A 17,932-nucleotide genomic window follows, 5' to 3' on the forward strand; every position below is an offset into this window, starting at 1 on the left:
ACAGGATTGGCCTGCAGAGAGGATCTGACTTAGTGAGGAGTTACTCAGGATGTTCAGGACCAACCCAGTGGCCCTGGAGCTTTTACTGACTGTGGTTAGAAAGAAAGCCAACCCCAGGCTTATTATTATTATTTTTCATTGCCAACTCGACTTTGGCATATTTCATATTTCTATCTGTAAAACTGTGGGAGTCAGGATTAATGACTTTGATCCTGACCGTGTGACCGTAAACCAGAACTGTAAAGCTTTTCATCACGCTGGAAGAATGTGTCATAAACAGTCATGTTCTTCAGGAATCGTACGAAGCATTTTACATGCATGTACAGTTAAAGGGACAATTTGACACGGGGAAGTTTGTGAGGCGGCAGACAGAAAGAGTGAACGAGTTCAGAGTCAGAGGAGCGACTCTGTGAAGCTGTGCTTGAACTATATGTGCTAACTTGTTCTTGTGGTGTTATGTGATATATCAAATTGAAACGTGAAATTCTGACCCAGTGATGGTATTAGATGATAAGTGTATCGGATGGTGAACATTAGAGGAAACGTCAGTCGTCTTTACCCTGCAGGAACTGTGCGTGTCTTAATTGGCTTTATGTACAATGTATTTGGTGCCAACTAACTTTGGTAGATGCTGAAATAGTAGAAACTGTGCAGGGGATGGTACGTGACAACTCTCAAAGTAATCAGGAATCAGCCTCTGGGCACCGTAAAAAATAGCCTCGCTCTACAGCTTACAGCTTCATTCTTCGTCACTGTGATTATGGTCTGGAAAACCTCTTCTCATTAACATTTGCTCAGCCACTCTAAAGGCCGGAGGGTTAGTGTGATGTCGGCTAAAAGTCAAGCTTTTTTTTTTTTTTACTCAATATAGTTGCAGTGGTGGTAGAGTTTTGGTAGCCAATGGCTGCTCCGATAGTTTCAACATTAGCCTGAGGTCTATCAGTCCAGCATCTGTCAAGACATTTCACTGACAAACAAAAAAACATCTTGGTGTTATGAGAGGAAAAGTCAAGGGATTATCAAAGTCAGTAAGATTCTTTCTCAGGGGATGATGAATGTCTGTACAAAATGTCTTGGCGGTCCATCCAGTAGCTGTTGAGGAATTTCACTCTGGATCAAAATGATCCAATGACAGACTTGACCAGAGGCTAATAGCAGTTTCTCTGTGTTGACTGTTGCTGCACTTCAGACACCAGGATGAAGCTCACTTCACAGTTTATACATACATGCTACAGTGACAACCGTACTGACAATAAGGGCGGCGCAGCATGGGCTGTATGTCTATCAGTTGGACAATCTACATGAGGGGCCCTGTCTTTACAGAGGAAATATAAGGACTGAAATGTTTCCCAACATGCTGAATATAATACAGCTGCACATCCCAGTAGGACAACCAACCCTGTGAATCAATAGCCTCCCTCCCAACATCATATATAACACAGACAGCCATCAGCTGGGGGACCCTTAATCTCCGCACTAGCAGTTTTTCCAAGACCGCTTGCGGCTGTAAGCTTCTGCTTGTGTCTGACCTCAGCTGCACGCATGGACGTTTATATTTTCAAAACAAAACATGTGTCGGCGGTCCCGTTTCAATGATTCCTTTTCATGTCCGTGCAGCCGCTCATACGTGCTATTCAGCGTGGACCTGCAGCACCCCAGCCCGGGTGTTGAGAACCGGTCTCAGCACCTATATCACAGAGAATGGATAGGAGCAAAGGAGAATCTGTGAAATATCAAGAGAACAGGGGAAGAAAATGTCTTTAATCAGCAGCAGTATCCCATCCATACATTCCTGTGCTGCACTTAGGTGCCAGACCATTGTCATCACATTGATGTGCATTTCTAACAACTGTTTTCCCCATAATCCTCTGCAACGTCAATTGCAGAACAACGCTGTCACCAGCCATAAAGAGAGCCAGTCAAGACCCCGATAGTTCAACTGGAGAAGACACAACTGAGGCAGAAATTCCCCCAAAAAGCCAAACCGTCAAAGTCACTTTAGTGGTCAGCCATCGTGGAAGCAGAGAGGGAGCTCTTCTTTCATGCTGCTTTTCCTGGAGGAGGTCTTTGCATGTGTGCTCACACAGAGACCTGATGTTTGCCAGTGTTTGGACTCAGGGCCTGAGCAACCTTTTGCATGTAACATGAAGTCACCGTGCTTTACAGTAAACTTCCTGAGGAGAACCTCGGTCCAGGCCTGCTGCTGGAGCCGTACTCCCCCGTCTGTCGGTTCAGCAGCCCTGATTAAGATTGGCCTCTAGACTGGCCCAATCATCGCAGATGATAAATACCTGCAGCCAATCCAGTTGGCAGTTAATCAGCGGCATCCAATCAGGTAATGAGGACCTGCATGTTGGAATGGGAAGCAGACAACCCCACGGCTGTGGAGCAGGAAGGAGGGAGGGTGGTCATGTTCTCAAGATGCACAAGTGAGGATCACCGTCTGCGGACAATTGCCTTTGATCAGAGAGACTGATGGACGTGTCCTCGGAGGCCACGTGTCTGACTCACAAGTGGGAAATGAGGCACCGCATTTTCGATCATGCAAATTCTTTGGTTGAGGAGGAGAACCACCCATAAATTGACTCCCCCAGGAACTTGGCAACCCTGACCACCCCCCCCCCCACCACCACCTAAAAAAAAAAACCACACAAAAAAAAACGCTGCAGTCAGGTCTGGAGTTGTTTATGGAATAGTACATGGAAAATTTGTCAGGGAAACATGTTTTCCCAGGGAATTTGTATCATCAGATGGATTTATAAAAATGCACGGTATTGTTGTTGAGTGATCTCCCACAGGTTCTCTGGGGAAGGAGGACCGTTCCAATGTGGTACATTACTCCCGGTAAGTGCCAGAGGATGACTTTCTGATTTGTGGTCCCTCTTTAGCGAGCATTCCTGGGGGAAATTTGAGTTAGACCATTATGCAAATTCACAGGTGCATGCCAAGACCAAATAACTGGACCCCTTCTTCCAAGTACTTCAAGATGCCTTTCCGCCAGCTCCTGATAGTGTTCAGACTACAGTGAGGAGGCACGCCAGGAACATGTGGGTGTAGTGCGGAGGGCCGTGAGGCCTCGTGTCCACAGCCTTCAGGCGACGCAATTAATGGCTTGAAAATGAATTTTTACTGGAGTTCAGTATGAGACTGACTCAGGAAGCAAGCATAGTTATGCAGGAGTGTAGCTCCATCGCATACCGATACGGCTGTCAGATCTGCCCCAGTCTCCATATGTTAAAAGGGTAGGGAGCCCTTGTTTTCCATTTTCACTTTCAGCAGTTAGGTTATTATCACATTCCATACACAGCAGAGATCTCAATAGACTGACTTCATTAAGCCTCCAGCTGATGTGAAACCAGCAGGTTTGAATGAATTTTGTTTATTTTCCTGTGTTCATGAGGTATGTGTGAGTGTGTTGGGGAAAATGAGAAGTGCCCGTAATGGAGGGGGATTCAATCTGGCCTGCTTTCTCTTTCAAAGACTTAAAGTGTGGAGGGTCAGCTGAAGACAGGAAAGCCCCTCATCATTTACTGCTGCTAAGCTGTCCCAGGGGAAGACAGAAGAAGAGGCATGTATCCTCCGCTCACGGCGTCACACGGAGAGCCAGTGCCACCTTGTGTCTGAAACAGGCACTAATCTAGCCAAGAAATGTTTTTTTTTTTTTAATTTTCTCATCTGGTTCTAAAAGAAGTCAGATTTCTGCCATCATTGCACCAACTGCTACATCTGTCCCAAATTTGTAAATGAACTTGATGTAGTTTATCAAGTAGGACTTGTGGTCTTTTTGTGCCACATTTTGTGTCACATTGATATTTTCATGCCGACAACCCGAATACAACCCGAATACTTCGTGTCATGCAGTGAGAACATTTTCAGTAATGAAGTGTTTAAGAGATTTGTTATGTCGTCAACACCTTCAGTATTTTGGTGTGAAAATTACCAAGAATACTGGACCGCAGTTTGAGTCTAAATCCAGCTGTAAAAAGGATGTTTGATCCCACTGCTTAACACAATCCAAATATGATGCCCAGAAATTGAAATAACTTTTTTTTTTTCCATCATTTTTTATTCCCCTAAACAAAGGACCTGCAGTCCAGAGAATCTCAAACATTGTTCAGCAGAGGCTTGCCATTAAAAAAAAACAAAAAAAACAAAAAAACTCCCCCGTCTTCAAAGTCATAGGCAAATATTTCACAATATCTACATTGGTAAAAGTCACCCTGGGGTCATCGAACCCAGAACTCATCCAAGCATAAAACACAGTAGTAGATGCTCATGAGAAGCCAAACATCAAACAACAACATAAAACTACGGGACAGACCTCCTTCACATTTCTTAAGAATGGTCACGCCATACATGTAATGCTTAAACTACCTCAGTGTCTGATAAATATGATCTCGGCATTGGTCTTGGCGCTGAAAACACACCCTTCAATGAAATATCTTCATTAGCACTTATAGCATTTTCAATGTTGAACATTGCACAACCCAAACACAAATCCATAACCCTTCTTATAAAGTACGTAACGCAGTCAAAGCTGAGACACTATATCGGCGCCCATGTGATTAATTCCAGCCTGTAAGACCTGCTGTCAAAGTGGGACGTCTTTGCCATTCGATAAGTTAAATCTCTAAGTGGCCCGAAGTCAAACGTTTCCCGCCGATAGCGAGATGTTGGAGTGAAGCTGCATTCAGAGTGCTCCGTGAGGATTCAAATCAAAAATATGACTGAGAAAAATCACTATGAACATTTTCTTTCCGCTTTCAGTCTGAAACGTAACTTTTTCTAAATGCTGGTCAAACACTCCGACTGGCAGCACACGCTATTAACGTGCCTAATGATCATGTAAACTCGGGAACAGCGAAGGAATTACTACAAAATTATGAACGAAAAAAAAATTTGTAGGCTCAGGATACCGACAACATTAACAGCATTAAAAATAAATAGTGGTACAATAACATCATGAAAAACACACAGAGCGCATTCTCCCGCCATACAATGCTTTGCTTCAGACGACAGAGGACGAGGGAGTATATGGCTAAAGGTTGCAGGGTGGTCGGGGCTGGAAGGAGGCAACCATGAGCAAACTGTATGCAAATGTTTTACCACACGCGTGTGTGTGAAAACATACGTACATACACGTGTCAGAGGATACATAAGTGGCAAAAGGAGATTCTGAGGTAAACCTATAAAAGGCTGTAAATGAGAAAGTAAAAAGCATACAGCATATATAACAACATGTTTGTTATACGTGGGCCGTCCAACCAACACTCACATCCAGAGACCCCCTGCATGTACTAACAGAAACACACTATTATAAGTATTACCTATTACTGTCGACTACGTTCCTCTCACCTCTCTGGATACGATCAGAGGCAAAGGGCATGGATAAGGCAGGTTAAAAAACATAATGAAGACATTTACCACTCCAGAGAAACCTATTTCCAACAGTATGGGTCAACACAAATACTGTTCCAAGACACAATAAGTTAAAAAACCATATAGAAACAATAGAAATCCACTTGGCTTCTTTTAAAACCTCCTTCATGTCAAACAGAAAAGAAAAAAAAACAACAACCTTGTAAATATTATATTAACGCTCAAACCCAACGTGCAAGAATAAAGAAATCCCTTCTCCGATGTCAATTCAAAAAGTAATGACATGAAAACCTATGTATGCACACTACTATGTACAGGGTTTGAAATAAAAGAGTGATATTATATATTTACATACACGCATCAGTCCCTGATCGATTAAGGCCAAAGTGCCGTAGATGTACGTGTCACCCACATCACGTGTAGGCTGCTGTTGCACTTAAGTGTTCCTCAGTTTGCAAAATGCAAAATAAAGCAGTTATACAGTTTTGCTCTAACATCAGTTCTCTCTCAAACATATAAAACTAAGCAACCCTTAGCAATAAGAAATAAAAGTAGACCAAACCTCACTTTCAGCAGATTCCAGTTCCTTTTTTTTTTTTTTTTTTTCCTTAAACAAAAGTGAGATATTTCCTGTACATACAGTATCATTGGAGTTCATATGATTGAGTCCCAGGTTCAGCACAGCCTTCTGGGACTTCCTGAAACGCTCTCTTATCCTGAGAGAGTATTTATAGGGCGTCTGGGAGTTTTCTCTGTCGAGAAGTCCAACTGGTAGATGCCGATGAATGCAGGGAACCAGGGCAGTGGAGCGGCGCTGCTCGCCCCTCGTACGAGTGGAACCACGGCGCCGGTGATGGCGGAGTCAGAGCATGCCGAAGCCCTCGCTGCCCTCACTGATAGCCAACTTCAGCATCTTGTGCAGCTCCTCGTAGGAGTCGTAGGTGGGGAGGCACAGCTGGTTAAAACTATACAGAGAAGAACCACAGACTCAGGTCATATGTAGATAAAGCATTCAAATATTCAGACAAAATCTGTCCCGAGACAATTTAAAGTTTTTTGGTGTTTTTTTTTTTTATGACTGTTGCTCGACTCTGCAGCAGTTTTGAAGTGATCTCCGGCGGGTTCAATGCAATTTGTGAAGTTCTGTGGATTTTTTTGGGGGGGGGGTAACATTGTGGGAATTGACAAAAACTGTCAGTTAAGGAAAAATATATCGTTTTTTGTGGGGTTTTAATAACTACCTAAATAGGGAAAGATTCATATATAATGATGTCCTATGATGGCCATCGTGCACATCACAGAAATAGCTGGAAATATCTTTGTTTTCTTTTTTGCTAGTTGTTTTGATGATGAGAGCAGAGGTTTAAAAGACTTGTAAATAAGGAGTTACTGTTGTTGATACAGCATATTTTGTTCGGAAAAGCTTACTGTGTGCCACAATGCCTTCAGCAGAGTTTCTATTAAGTAAGCAGGAATTTTGGAAAATTAAAATCTCCCGTAAATATTGTCGAATTTGCTCGATCATAATTTCCTGGAGGGACCGCAAAATGCTGCAGGCCATCGAAACATCTGCAGATCGAAAAAGAAAAATATTCAATTTTCTCCTGTTGCTGGGAAATCAGATGAAAGAACCAACAATGACTTTACTGTAAGTAGTTCCTAACATGATATGGCAGATTCTTTTCTGCCACACGGATCCACAGTTGATTAAAAACACATTAGTGAGCCACAATGCTGCACTGACATGTTCCTTTATGAACACACACACACACACACACACACACACACACACACACACACACACACACACACACACACACACAGTTTATTTTACATACTTATACTTTTATATACCATCCTGCTACGGCCATAAATATGACACTGAAGGTGTTGCTCGAAAATGTCGAATTTCCCACCGTTTGACTGATGTTTTTATAAATGTAAACTGTGCGAGCTGTTTTTCTTCAGTAGACAGGCTGGAGAGCCACAGACAAAGTTAACAAATCAAAAAGTACAAAGACCAACTAACACACAGCTTCTTTTGGTCAACTCACAGGATTCATCGACAATAAGAAAAGGATAGAGTAACACAGGCTTAATTAAACACATGTGCTCCTCTGCTCACCAGGTGTGTGCAGTGGGCAAAGTGCTGTGTGTGGGGGCAGCGATGATCTGAAAGGAGGGGCAAAGAGTGTTGAATCCGCCGGGAGGAAGCTGAGACGAGCCGGTGGTGAACTGCAGCAGGCGGGCCAGCTCTTCCTGGGTGAAGCTGGACACCACTGCCCAGAACCACTTCATCACCTGTGGGTACAACAACATTTCCATCAGCCTCCTGCTGTTGGGAGAAAAGGTAAAGACAGAAAATATCAGGACATACTTTCTCTCTGAAGTGCCAGGAACCGCCGACAATCACAGCGTGAGCTTTGAAGTCCTGCACGTTTATATCACCGGTGCCGCACATCAACAGCTGAAGAGATGAAAAGAAAAGCACACAGTTACCCAGAGGTGTTTTTAAAGATCCGACAGGATTTTATTACGGGCTTCACACGTACCTCCAACTCATTCTCATCGAATATGGCTAGCAGGTTTTCTGGAACCAGTTCATTCAAACCTGCGATTGATCAGGAAATTACACTAATTACGTGCACATTACCGGAGATCTCAAATGACAGGAAATGGCAAAAAAAAAAAAAAAAAAAAAGGGGTAAAATAAAAGGCAGTCTGCAGCTGTGCGAGTTTCCTTACCTTTGAGGAAGTGTTCCACCTCATCTCTCACCTGGCTGGCCAGTCTGTACTGGGCCAGCAGGTTCAGGTAATGCATCTTGTTTTCATTGTTCACAGCGATCTGAGCTCCTCCTGATATCAACTCCACCACCTGCAGAAGAGCACGAGCCACGATATGAATGTCAGAGAACACGATGTGAAACAGGGTCTCCAAAAATGATAAGACACAGAGACAGGATTAGTACATTTCAAAGTTAAGAAACTGTCTTCAATGTGTGTTTGGATGTCACTCATCTGTCTGCTGATTTATAAATATTTAAGAATTTAAATGTTTAAAAAGCAGTTTGATGCAGTAACATATTTATGTAATTTAAAAAAAAAAAAAAAAAAAAAAAGGAGATTGAGGAGTTACACAGCCAGCTATTGTGCAGAATTTTATAACGGAACAGCAAAGTTTAAAAAGCGCAGTGGATGTCAAACACTACTCGTCCACCTTAATATAAACTCACCACTCCCGCTCTTATAAGAAAAATGAGATTCTTGCCAAACAAGCAATATGGTTTGTTTTGTTTGGTTTATTGCTCCTATCTGCTGTGAAATGACATCAGGGATAAAAGGGGAGGTTCCTTTCCAAAGTGTTGCCTCACCTTCTCCAGCTGTCCGGACTTGCTGTACTTCTCCTCGGCAAACACCAGGTCCATTTCACTCACGTCATTGTTTAAGATGAAGCAGACTTTAGTTTTGTAGAACTCCTGGTCGTCCGTCTCAAAGTACTGCGTGTGGAAAATAAAACCAAAACACAGGGAAATGACGTTTTCAAATAAACACGGCATTTCATCTTGTCAAAGGGAGGGACACAAAAGAGGACTGGGTGGGCTTCAGTTTTCAGCTTTGAAATCTTAGTAAGTTGGATAAACAGCAAAACACTTGGGCTAATTTTCCGTGACATAAATAAGGCCAAGGAACAAATGAGGTTTTTTGGCCGTGTGACGAATGTTAAAGTGATGAGATAGACCAGCTGACACCGGAGGATAAACAATGAAAACAGGACCTTCCAACTTCCGAGAGAAACGTCTCTTCTGTGGGAATGTGTTGTGTTTCATACCTTGTAGTTCATCCTGAGGCCAATGATCTGGGCCAAGAAGGAACGTGTAAAGCGAGCTCGCACCAGCTGTTTGTACGCGCCACCCAGAGCCGACTCGTACAGGCACTTCCCCACGATGCGACCCGCAAACTCGTACATCTTTAGACGCAAGTGGGGCGGCCTGTCGGCATTTGGGTGCACCTGAAAAATGAAGGAAGCTCTTTAGTTTTTTAAGCTTCAAGAGAACCAGTAAGCATTGAATGTGGAAGTGGTTAAAAAACGATGAACTCACAAGTCCCTGGTTGTTGTCGCTGAAGCGGGTGAACAACTGGTTGGAGGTATCAAAGAGGGTCTTACAGGTGAGCTCAAACCACTCCCGGCGAGGCCCCCCCCAGTCCAGAGCTGCAGAGACGTGACAAAGATTTTAGTTGTCTGGCCCCCGAAAATATATATATATATATATATTTTTTTTTTTTAACTTATTACAAACTCATCCACAAGTTCACACAGTTATACTGAGATGTTTCGTTTACCTTCCTCGTCCTGAAACACGACCTCAAAGTTCTTACTCCAGTCGGACACGGAGAAGTTCCTTGTAGCTTTGAGCGACTGAACAATGAGAGAGTCAACGTCATCACACGGGTCACATCATTGGTAAGATTACACGCCGAATATTCCTAACGAGCATCTCATGAAACAGCTTTACAACACAGCAAGTCAGCAGCACTCACAGAATCTAGGATGGCGTGTCGAGTGATTTTGAGGCAGGTCTTGGTGCGAGGTCTCTTGGAATGGATGTGCCTGAGTTCACGTTGAAAGAAGTTCACCTTGTCTTGGAAGGTTTCAGATCCACCTGAAGACAATGTCATCAAATTACTGCTCCACAAAAAAACGAATTTACTGAGTGTAACTTAAAGGTCAAAAGGAACCTAAATAGACGAAAACAAACCGATGTTCTTGTGCAGGAAGCGGATGAAGGTGGCAGCCATGATGTTCCTATCTTTGCAGCTGAGCTCCACAGGAGGCTGTATCCCATCATCTACCACTAGAGTTAGGTACTTGTGAACCGGGTCAGGACCATAATAGGTAAACTGAAAAAGAGAGATGACGACGAGCTGTGAGATTAAGTCGAAGTGACTCCTTCTCCGGGATTTCTCAGACATCTGCTGTGCTTTACCTTCGTTCCTGGACACACTCGAAAGGTGAAAAGGCGCCATGGAATAATTTTCAGATAGAATTCCTTCACTGATAGTTGCTGTTCAACGAGAGTCCAAGTCAGTGCCGTCGTACATTAGTTATTCCCTCGCAACAGATCTTAACTACATATATTCACAAACATATTAAACCACGAACACCTAACCATTATACATGCCAGTCACTGACCTTTGGCGATATGTAGCAGTAGACCTTTTTTGGTTTCTTGACCTTCTCCGGTTGTCCCTCCACAGGAGAGTCATGCTCATCCTCCTCCTCTCCCATGGAAGGCCTCCTCTGGGGAGTCAGCAAAGAGGAGGCTGGTAACTGCCACGATGAACTGCTGTAGTTCCCACTGCTGTAAAGGTATGCCTCGAAGTAGATGCTGATGCCTGGAGTGGACACATTCTTCTCCACACAGGCCTTTTCATTCTCTGAAAAAAATGCAGTGAAAATACGAGTTTTAGACTTTGAGAAGACAAGCCAAGTATACCGAAAGGTAAACTGCACTTCCAGGCCATTTTCTTTGGAGTACTGTTTTTTTTTCTTTAGCATTTGAAGGCTGCTCACCACTGAGAACAATTATGTCAAATTCGCCGTTGCTGAGCGGCTGATCCTTGTAGGAGATGCGGGCCCGGAAGCAGCCCGTCTTCCTCAGGGTCAGTCTCAGCAGAACCTGGCACTGCTGCTTGTTGAGTGCAACCGACTTACTGTAGAAGTCCTCCAGGCTGTCATCATCCACAGTTCCTAGCTGGAAGAACATGAAATGTGAAATGAATCACCAGCTCAGTTCTGCTTTACAGTAAAGAAATGCTGGTTTTCATTTCTACAGTCATAATCAAGAAAAGAACAATCAGATCACAGCATGATAGGTGACAGAAAAAGGGGCTTACAGAGTGCACATGGACGCTGTAGTTGGCTTCATCTGTGAGAGATGTGGAGTTACTGGTCGGGTTTCCGTACTCGTCCCTGGGCTCTATTTGCAAAGTGTGCTGCTGGCCGTTTGTTAGCACCAGAGTGGAGAAATGGTAGGCGATCTTAGTTTTGGATGGAACAACCGTACCTGAAGTGAGCAAGAGAACAGAAAAAGAATCCACCAAAGTAAAGACTTTGTTATGACAGTGTACATAGGGTGAAAGTTGTTTACATATCAGTCATAGTCATACCTGGCTGGAATATCTTGTAATAAGGGCTGTAGGCCACATTGAGGCCACCCAGCTTGACAGCAACCTCGTAGCGTCCGGCTTTGCGCACCGTGAAGGCCACTTTGACCACATTGGACTCAGGTTCTTGCAGAACCTCCTGTGTAACAGGGATGTCCAGGGCCAGCTCAATGTGGGTGATGTTGACCCTCAGTCCCACGGGCCGATGGGCTGGGAACGGCTGACCGTTCTTATAGAACAGCTGAGAAGCAAAAAAACAAAAAAAAAGAGACCAGAGAACAGACGAGTCGATTTATATAACTGAACAAATATTGTTAATATTGCTCCATGCATAAGCCACTTGTCAGAAAGTCAGCTGGACAAGAAACAACAGATCCACTACACTTTTAGCCATCCATCATCACCTGCACTCTGAAGCTCATAGTCTGCCCCACTTCCTGTGGTTCCTTCCAGTCCCATGACACCTTGCAGGAACGTGGGTCCAGGTAGTTTCCCCGGACGTAGTCGTAGATGCTGCGGTCACCGCGTCGCCCTGGATCCTCATTCTGCAGAAAGCTGACCACTCTTGCTGCAAGCTCACAGAGGAACTTGATGGTAAAGACAAACGCTATGATGGAAACAGTAATTCCACCTACCACAAGAAGAAAAGACAAAAAACAAAAGTGGTTGGAAGATGTAGAGCAAACAATAAGGTTTGATACATACGTAAAACCACTTCAGTTAAACAGTCACACAGTCAAGCCAAATCCAAGCAGCGATCACTGGACTCACCAATCACGTAAAACATGAGGTCCCTTATCAAGAAGCACAGGGCCACAGTACAGCCAAATATGAGAGCTCCCGCTGAAAAGACAAGTGGAAAACATCACAATAAATTATTAAAATAAAAACAATATAATGGGGCTGCAAATAATTGAAAATGATTATTTTCGTTATTCATGAACACGTTCTTTTTTTTTTACTTAATCAATCAGCTTTTTAGTTTTTAAAATGTCCGAAAATGGTGAAAAATATCAAGTAGTGTTTCCTGAAGCCCAAGATGCAGCTTAAAATCCCTGTTTTGCCCCAATGATGAACCAAAAGATATTCAGTTTAAGATTATGGAGGACTAAAGAAACCAGAAAATATTCACATTCAAGAAGCTGAAATCAAAGGATTTTTAAAACGACTCAAATAATTGATTATAAAAACAGCTGGCAGGGAGGGTACGGTTGACCATCGGGAAGAATCTCTAATTAGTGATATCATTTATTTGTTTTAGATTACGGTACATTTCTCCTCAGTGGTAATGTTTTTATGAGAGAGAGACAGAGACATGAAGCAACACCAAACTTCTCCACTACAACACTTGAGCTACATTCAAATGATCTGTGACTCTTGTAATAACAATATCTTTGAAAACACTTAACAACAATACAATCTACCTCATGTTTATGTCTTGTACTTGAATGACTCTTGATCCTTTGCAGCTGTGGAAAGCAACCAAAAACTACAACCCTCTACAGCCATTAATGACGCGAGCCTCACCAAACGACCACTTCTCATTCAGACGCCTCTGCGCGAGGCTGTGCACCAGCCGGATCTCGTAGTCCTGGCCCCGACTGCCTCTGGAGGTCTGGAGGATCTTGACGCCGGTGGATAACCTTATGTAGTCTTCGTAGTAGTAACCCCAGGCAGCTAGAGAGAGCTGCAGCTGACTGTCAAACTGAGACAGATCATCCAGATTCCTACAACCCAAGGTCTTCAGTCTGCAATTAAAAGTACGTAAAGAAGATGATTTAAAGGAATGGTCAAATTAAATAATTACTTTTACCACTATACTTTTTCCTGGAACTTTTCCGTTACTGTTCAGCGAGCGAAACCGGCTTCTCTACCTGCTCACAAAGCAATCACTCATTTATGTGGAACTTTGCCCGAAAGGAACCTGTCATATCAGATAAACTTGTCAGTTGTGTCACCAGGAAGAAGTTAGACCGTGTGGCATTTTATTCAGCTACACACTCATCCCGCCCTCAATGACTCTATTTCTCTAATAAGTAACGAGAGACAGACATAAGTCTGCAACTTGAACTTCCTCATTATAGTATATAAAGGAGAGCATCTTCGGTTTCACTGCGGTTAGTCACTTTTGAAAAGCTCAGCCAAAATTATGTGAGGAATGAAATTAAAGTCCAGTGGATGAAAACAGGGAGGACGGGACTGACAGCATGACAGTCACGACCTTGAGAAATGTGATACTGTTTCAGACAGTCTTCATTTCAAACCCGATGCTGTGCGTCTCTGAAACACTGGTGACCTTTAGGAACATTTCAATTATCTCAAAAACGATCATTGTTTTGGTGCGGCAAAAACTAAACTAATCATAGTCTGTTCTGTTTGTAACGTTCGAAAGCACCCAACACACACACACACACACAAACATCTGCAATGCTACAGGGTCTCACACTTAGAAGACTTTTTTTTTACTGCAGTGACCCTCTAAAAGACTGCAGCCTCCACAGCTCAGTGTCAGCAAACTCAGCTAACCATGAACAGTGAGGCTGCCCTCAAGTGGACATAAATAAAGAGCCTGTGTTAAGCAGCACGAAACATAACCTCATAACCAATTCAAGATATAAAAAAAAGAAATGAAACCATGCCGGGGGGAAAAAAAAAAGAAAGAAAAAAAGACATTTATGAAACGCCAACAAGTAAGCGGTTCCTCCCAAAAAAAAAAAAAAAGGGGAACGTTGCTCATCAATGCGTGCCGGATTAGTGTATCTGTTAAATTGAAGATCTTTCATTTCTTACGTTTTGTAATAGTGCTCCAGGTTCTGGGAGCAAAGCCACTCCTGGAAGGCAAAATCTCGCAGCAGCTGGATGTGAGCGTCTGCAATTTCCCTCCAGTGCTGCTGTTCCTTCACCACCTCTTCCAGACGACTCAGTACACTCAGACTCAGTTCCTCCAGAGTCTGCACATCTGGATGACACATGAACGGCACATCAAAAAAACAAAAACAAAAAAAATCCCCCTTGCTCCTAACAGCAATCAAATAAAATGAAATGAGTAATGGCCCCAGCACAGCCATAAATACAATTAGTACTGTGCCTTCAGCTTTAAATGTTCCGTGTTCAAAACAACAACAACAAAAAAGGTTCAGGGTTGAAGCAATAAGCAATTACTGAATTAAACATACAAACTCAAATTGTCCTCGTGCATTTCACTGAACTTGACTCCAGAACCACCGACTGTGAACACAAGCGTGATCCACTGACCTTCAAATAAGTGCTTGTATTGGGAGAGTCTATGTCCTTGGATCCATGCCTCAATCTGACTCTCTTTTCCTTTCTTCCAGCGCACTTCCCAGAAGAAGATCCACAACACTGAGCAGAAGAGGAAGGTCAGGAAGAAGCGGCGGTCCATCAGACCATCTTTCAGCCTTCACTCAGACCCCTCCGATGCTCACAGGAAAAAAAAAAAAAAGGCCGTCAGGTCACCTGCAACGGAAAACAAAACCTTTTTGTTTGTTTTTGTGCTGAAAACAGCTGGATCATTAAAAAAAAAAAAAGTCTTCAGCAAATATATTCTTGTAAGAAACACGGTTCAAACAGTCTGGACGTGGTGAGGTCGAGGTCAGCTGCGAACTGCCAAGTAAGCGTGAATATTTAAGGAAGTAAATGTGGAGAATAACATGACGTGAAATCCACACAGCTCTGAAATATGCATGAACAGTTTCGGCTGAAGAAAGCTCATAAAACTCTCACCGGCCTCCGTTTAGCCAGAAGAAGCGATTCGAGTCCGAGAAAGAAGTCTTAATGAAACTCTTGACTCCTGTCCTGCGGCAGTCTGCGGTGATGATGAGCTGCTGCGGTCACAAACAAACAACTTCTCTCCCAAACGGAGAGTTTCAAGTTCAAAAAGTTCACCGGGCAAAGACGTTCAGAGGGCAGAGAGACAAACAAACCCGGCCGGTAGCGCAGAATAACCCGGTAAACCGCAGCATCTTCCGTCCCCGCTGGTCCCACCGACCACCTGGAGCGCTCAGGTAGAAGCTAAATGCTAAATGCTAACAGCTGTTCCTGGCGGTTACAACACAATGCTAATGTAGCTTAGCCAAGTTAGCCAACAAACGTCGCCAAAACCTGCTGTTTTTTTGTTTTGTTTTTTTCCCCCCTACAACACGCACACGTTCATAAGACACCGTTTGCAACCGCGCGGCTAACACGAAGCGACGTTCCGCAAACGTAAAACTGCAATTATTCCACGCTTTCGAGACGCTGCATCTACCTTCGTCTGTAGCGCGTTAGCCTAGCAACCGGGAAATGCGCAGAACGAGACGTCGCGGTTTGATGACGTTGTCGCGTTGCTACACGAAAAAGGGGAGAGAGAGAGAGAGAGAGAGAGCGCGAGCGTTCCGGAGCTGTTAACGGAAATAAAAAAAATAAAGCATGGTACGTAATTTCACCACGGCTGATTTTGATAATTGTTTTTTTTTTTTTTACATTAAAGCTTTTAATTTTGTATTTTAGTAATTAGTAGAAGATCGTCAGCGGGCACCGTGCTACGTGAACGTTAGCTCAGTTAGCCTCGCCAGCTAATAGTTAACACGTGCTACGATTTTTATAAATATATAAATATATATATCTATATCTATATATTTATATCTTCTGAGTGTTTATTGATCTTTTCCAATTGCAGGGGAAACAGAAAACCAAGAAGTTTGCTGCAATGAAGAGAATGATAAATCTGAAGGATAACCGGATGTGAGTTTTAATCATTACTTTTCTGTTTACCTGATAAAACCTTCTTCACTTTCATTCCCCCTTTTCCGGATCATCAATCTACCAGATTGTCATTTTATAAAATAAACCAAACCAAAGCACTGAATTATGTGCAGGCACAATAACTGTTTTGTTTTTGTTTTTGTTTTGTTTTGTCTGTTTTGTTTTTGTTTTTTTGTTTTGTTTTGTCTGTTTTGTTTTTGTTTTGTTTTGTTTTTGTTTTTTTTTTGCAGCAAAGGGAAGGAGCGTGCTAAAGCGAAGGAGAAAAAGCAGAAAGATCCGTCTGAGCTGAAGGAGAGAGAGGTGTAAGTTTACCACCCGGCGGCTCAGATTGGCTCCTGAATGCTTGTTTTCTGGCTCCCTTGACTTGTTTTCTTCCCTGCAGGCCGAAGTATCCATCATGTCTGTTCTTCCAGTACAACACTCAGCTCGGCCCGCCGTACCACGTCCTGGTCGACACCAACTTCATAAACTTTTCCATCAAGGCCAAGCTGGACATTGTTCAGTCTATGATGGATTGTCTGTATGCCAAATGTAAGTGCTGCTGCTCAACGGTATGATGATGATGATAATAACGTGTTATAATTTCACAATAGAACAAAACAATCATGTATATATATATTTTTTTATTATTTTTTTATCCACTGCAGGTATTCCATATATCACAGACTGCGTGATGGCTGAGATTGAAAAGCTTGGGATGAAATACAGAGTTGCGCTGAGGTACGTGGACATTATCACCGGGGACAGGAAATGATGTAATTTCTCCGAATAGTTTTGCCATAACAATGTTTTAATTTTTTTTGTAGGATAGCCAAGGATCCACGGTTTGAGCGCTTACCGTGCGCACACAAGGGAACGTATGCTGATGACTGTTTAGTCCAAAGGGTGACGCAGGTAATATAGACTTCAATGTACACACACACACACACACACATACATACATGTGGGTCTTTAATTTGTGATGAACACTGTAATGAGAAATGCCTATTTGGCATGCAAACATACAGCAGACACAGTAGCTCGATAACAAACAACGCGGAGGCAGAATTTCACTGCCTGTAAAACCAGCTGCTGGTAGAAAAGTCACCGTTGTAGTAAATACATTTTTCTAAATGTATAGGAGATAACCAATTAAGTAAATGAAAAATGTCTGCAGCATAAGTGCTACATCCTGGCTACTGTGGACAGAGATCTAAAGAGGAGGATCAGGAAAATCCCTGGAGTGCCCATCATGTACATCTCAAACCACAGGTAACAATGCTCCAACTTTAATTTGAAATGAATGGCATCTTTGTGTCTGTTTGTGCTTTTACAGATTGTTTTAAAATATTTGTTTCCTATTTTCCAAATGCAGGTTTAATATCGAACGGATGCCTGATGACTACGGTGCTCCAAGGTTTTAATATCTCCACAACTGAGCTGGCCCTGTAAATAGACTGAAGTTTCATGTTGATGATTATTTTTCTTTTTTGTATATTAAAAAAATATTGAGGTTTTGAAGTTTATTGTGGTGATATTGATCAAACTGCAAATTCAATCATGTTTGGTTATTGTGAAAAAAATTGAGTGTTTTTCCTCAAATTAAATAAGAGTTTTTGAAATGCATGTTGGCTTCAGTTCTTTC

General features: G+C 42.8%; 2 protein-coding genes across 3 annotated transcripts; one reads left to right on the forward strand and one right to left on the reverse strand.

The window, feature by feature from the left end:
- Positions 1 to 4,053: 4,053 nt before the first annotated feature.
- arel1 (apoptosis resistant E3 ubiquitin protein ligase 1) lies at positions 4,054 to 15,831 on the reverse strand. 2 transcript variants are annotated; one of them, XM_069152072.1, is made up of 22 exons: positions 15,289 to 15,831; positions 14,800 to 15,021; positions 14,335 to 14,503; positions 13,072 to 13,292; positions 12,316 to 12,387; positions 11,949 to 12,175; positions 11,548 to 11,785; positions 11,275 to 11,444; positions 10,952 to 11,132; positions 10,571 to 10,815; positions 10,365 to 10,442; positions 10,137 to 10,278; positions 9,919 to 10,040; positions 9,721 to 9,796; positions 9,480 to 9,589; positions 9,209 to 9,388; positions 8,751 to 8,876; positions 8,125 to 8,254; positions 7,932 to 7,990; positions 7,757 to 7,846; positions 7,505 to 7,680; positions 4,054 to 6,344 (listed from the first exon to the last, which is right to left on the reverse strand). In XM_069152072.1, exons 2-22 carry the CDS (start codon positions 14,945 to 14,947, stop codon positions 6,242 to 6,244), a joined length of 3,063 nt encoding a protein of 1,020 aa, XP_069008173.1. In that variant the 5' UTR covers positions 14,948 to 15,021; positions 15,289 to 15,831; the 3' UTR covers positions 4,054 to 6,241. The 2 variants fall into 2 exon arrangements, with proteins under 2 accessions (XP_069008173.1, XP_069008174.1); XM_069152073.1 differs by lacking the exons at positions 13,072 to 13,292; positions 14,335 to 14,503; positions 14,800 to 15,021; positions 15,289 to 15,831 and adding an exon at positions 12,969 to 13,044.
- A 62-nt stretch (positions 15,832 to 15,893) lies between these two features.
- On the forward strand, positions 15,894 to 17,913 carry fcf1 (FCF1 rRNA-processing protein). Its single transcript, XM_069152074.1, has 8 exons — positions 15,894 to 15,975; positions 16,223 to 16,287; positions 16,539 to 16,610; positions 16,691 to 16,839; positions 16,956 to 17,028; positions 17,115 to 17,202; positions 17,465 to 17,559; positions 17,663 to 17,913. The coding sequence occupies exons 1-8, from the start codon at positions 15,973 to 15,975 to the stop codon at positions 17,709 to 17,711; spliced, it is 594 nt and encodes a 197-aa protein (XP_069008175.1). The 5' UTR covers positions 15,894 to 15,972; the 3' UTR covers positions 17,712 to 17,913.
- The last annotated feature ends 19 nt before the right edge of the window (positions 17,914 to 17,932 follow it).

Source organism: Embiotoca jacksoni, unplaced genomic scaffold (genome assembly GCF_022577435.1).
Source record: "Embiotoca jacksoni isolate LCO1_2020_lvr unplaced genomic scaffold, fEmbJac1.0.p SCAF_18, whole genome shotgun sequence".
In the NCBI taxonomy this organism is placed as follows: domain Eukaryota; kingdom Metazoa; phylum Chordata; class Actinopteri; family Embiotocidae; genus Embiotoca; species Embiotoca jacksoni.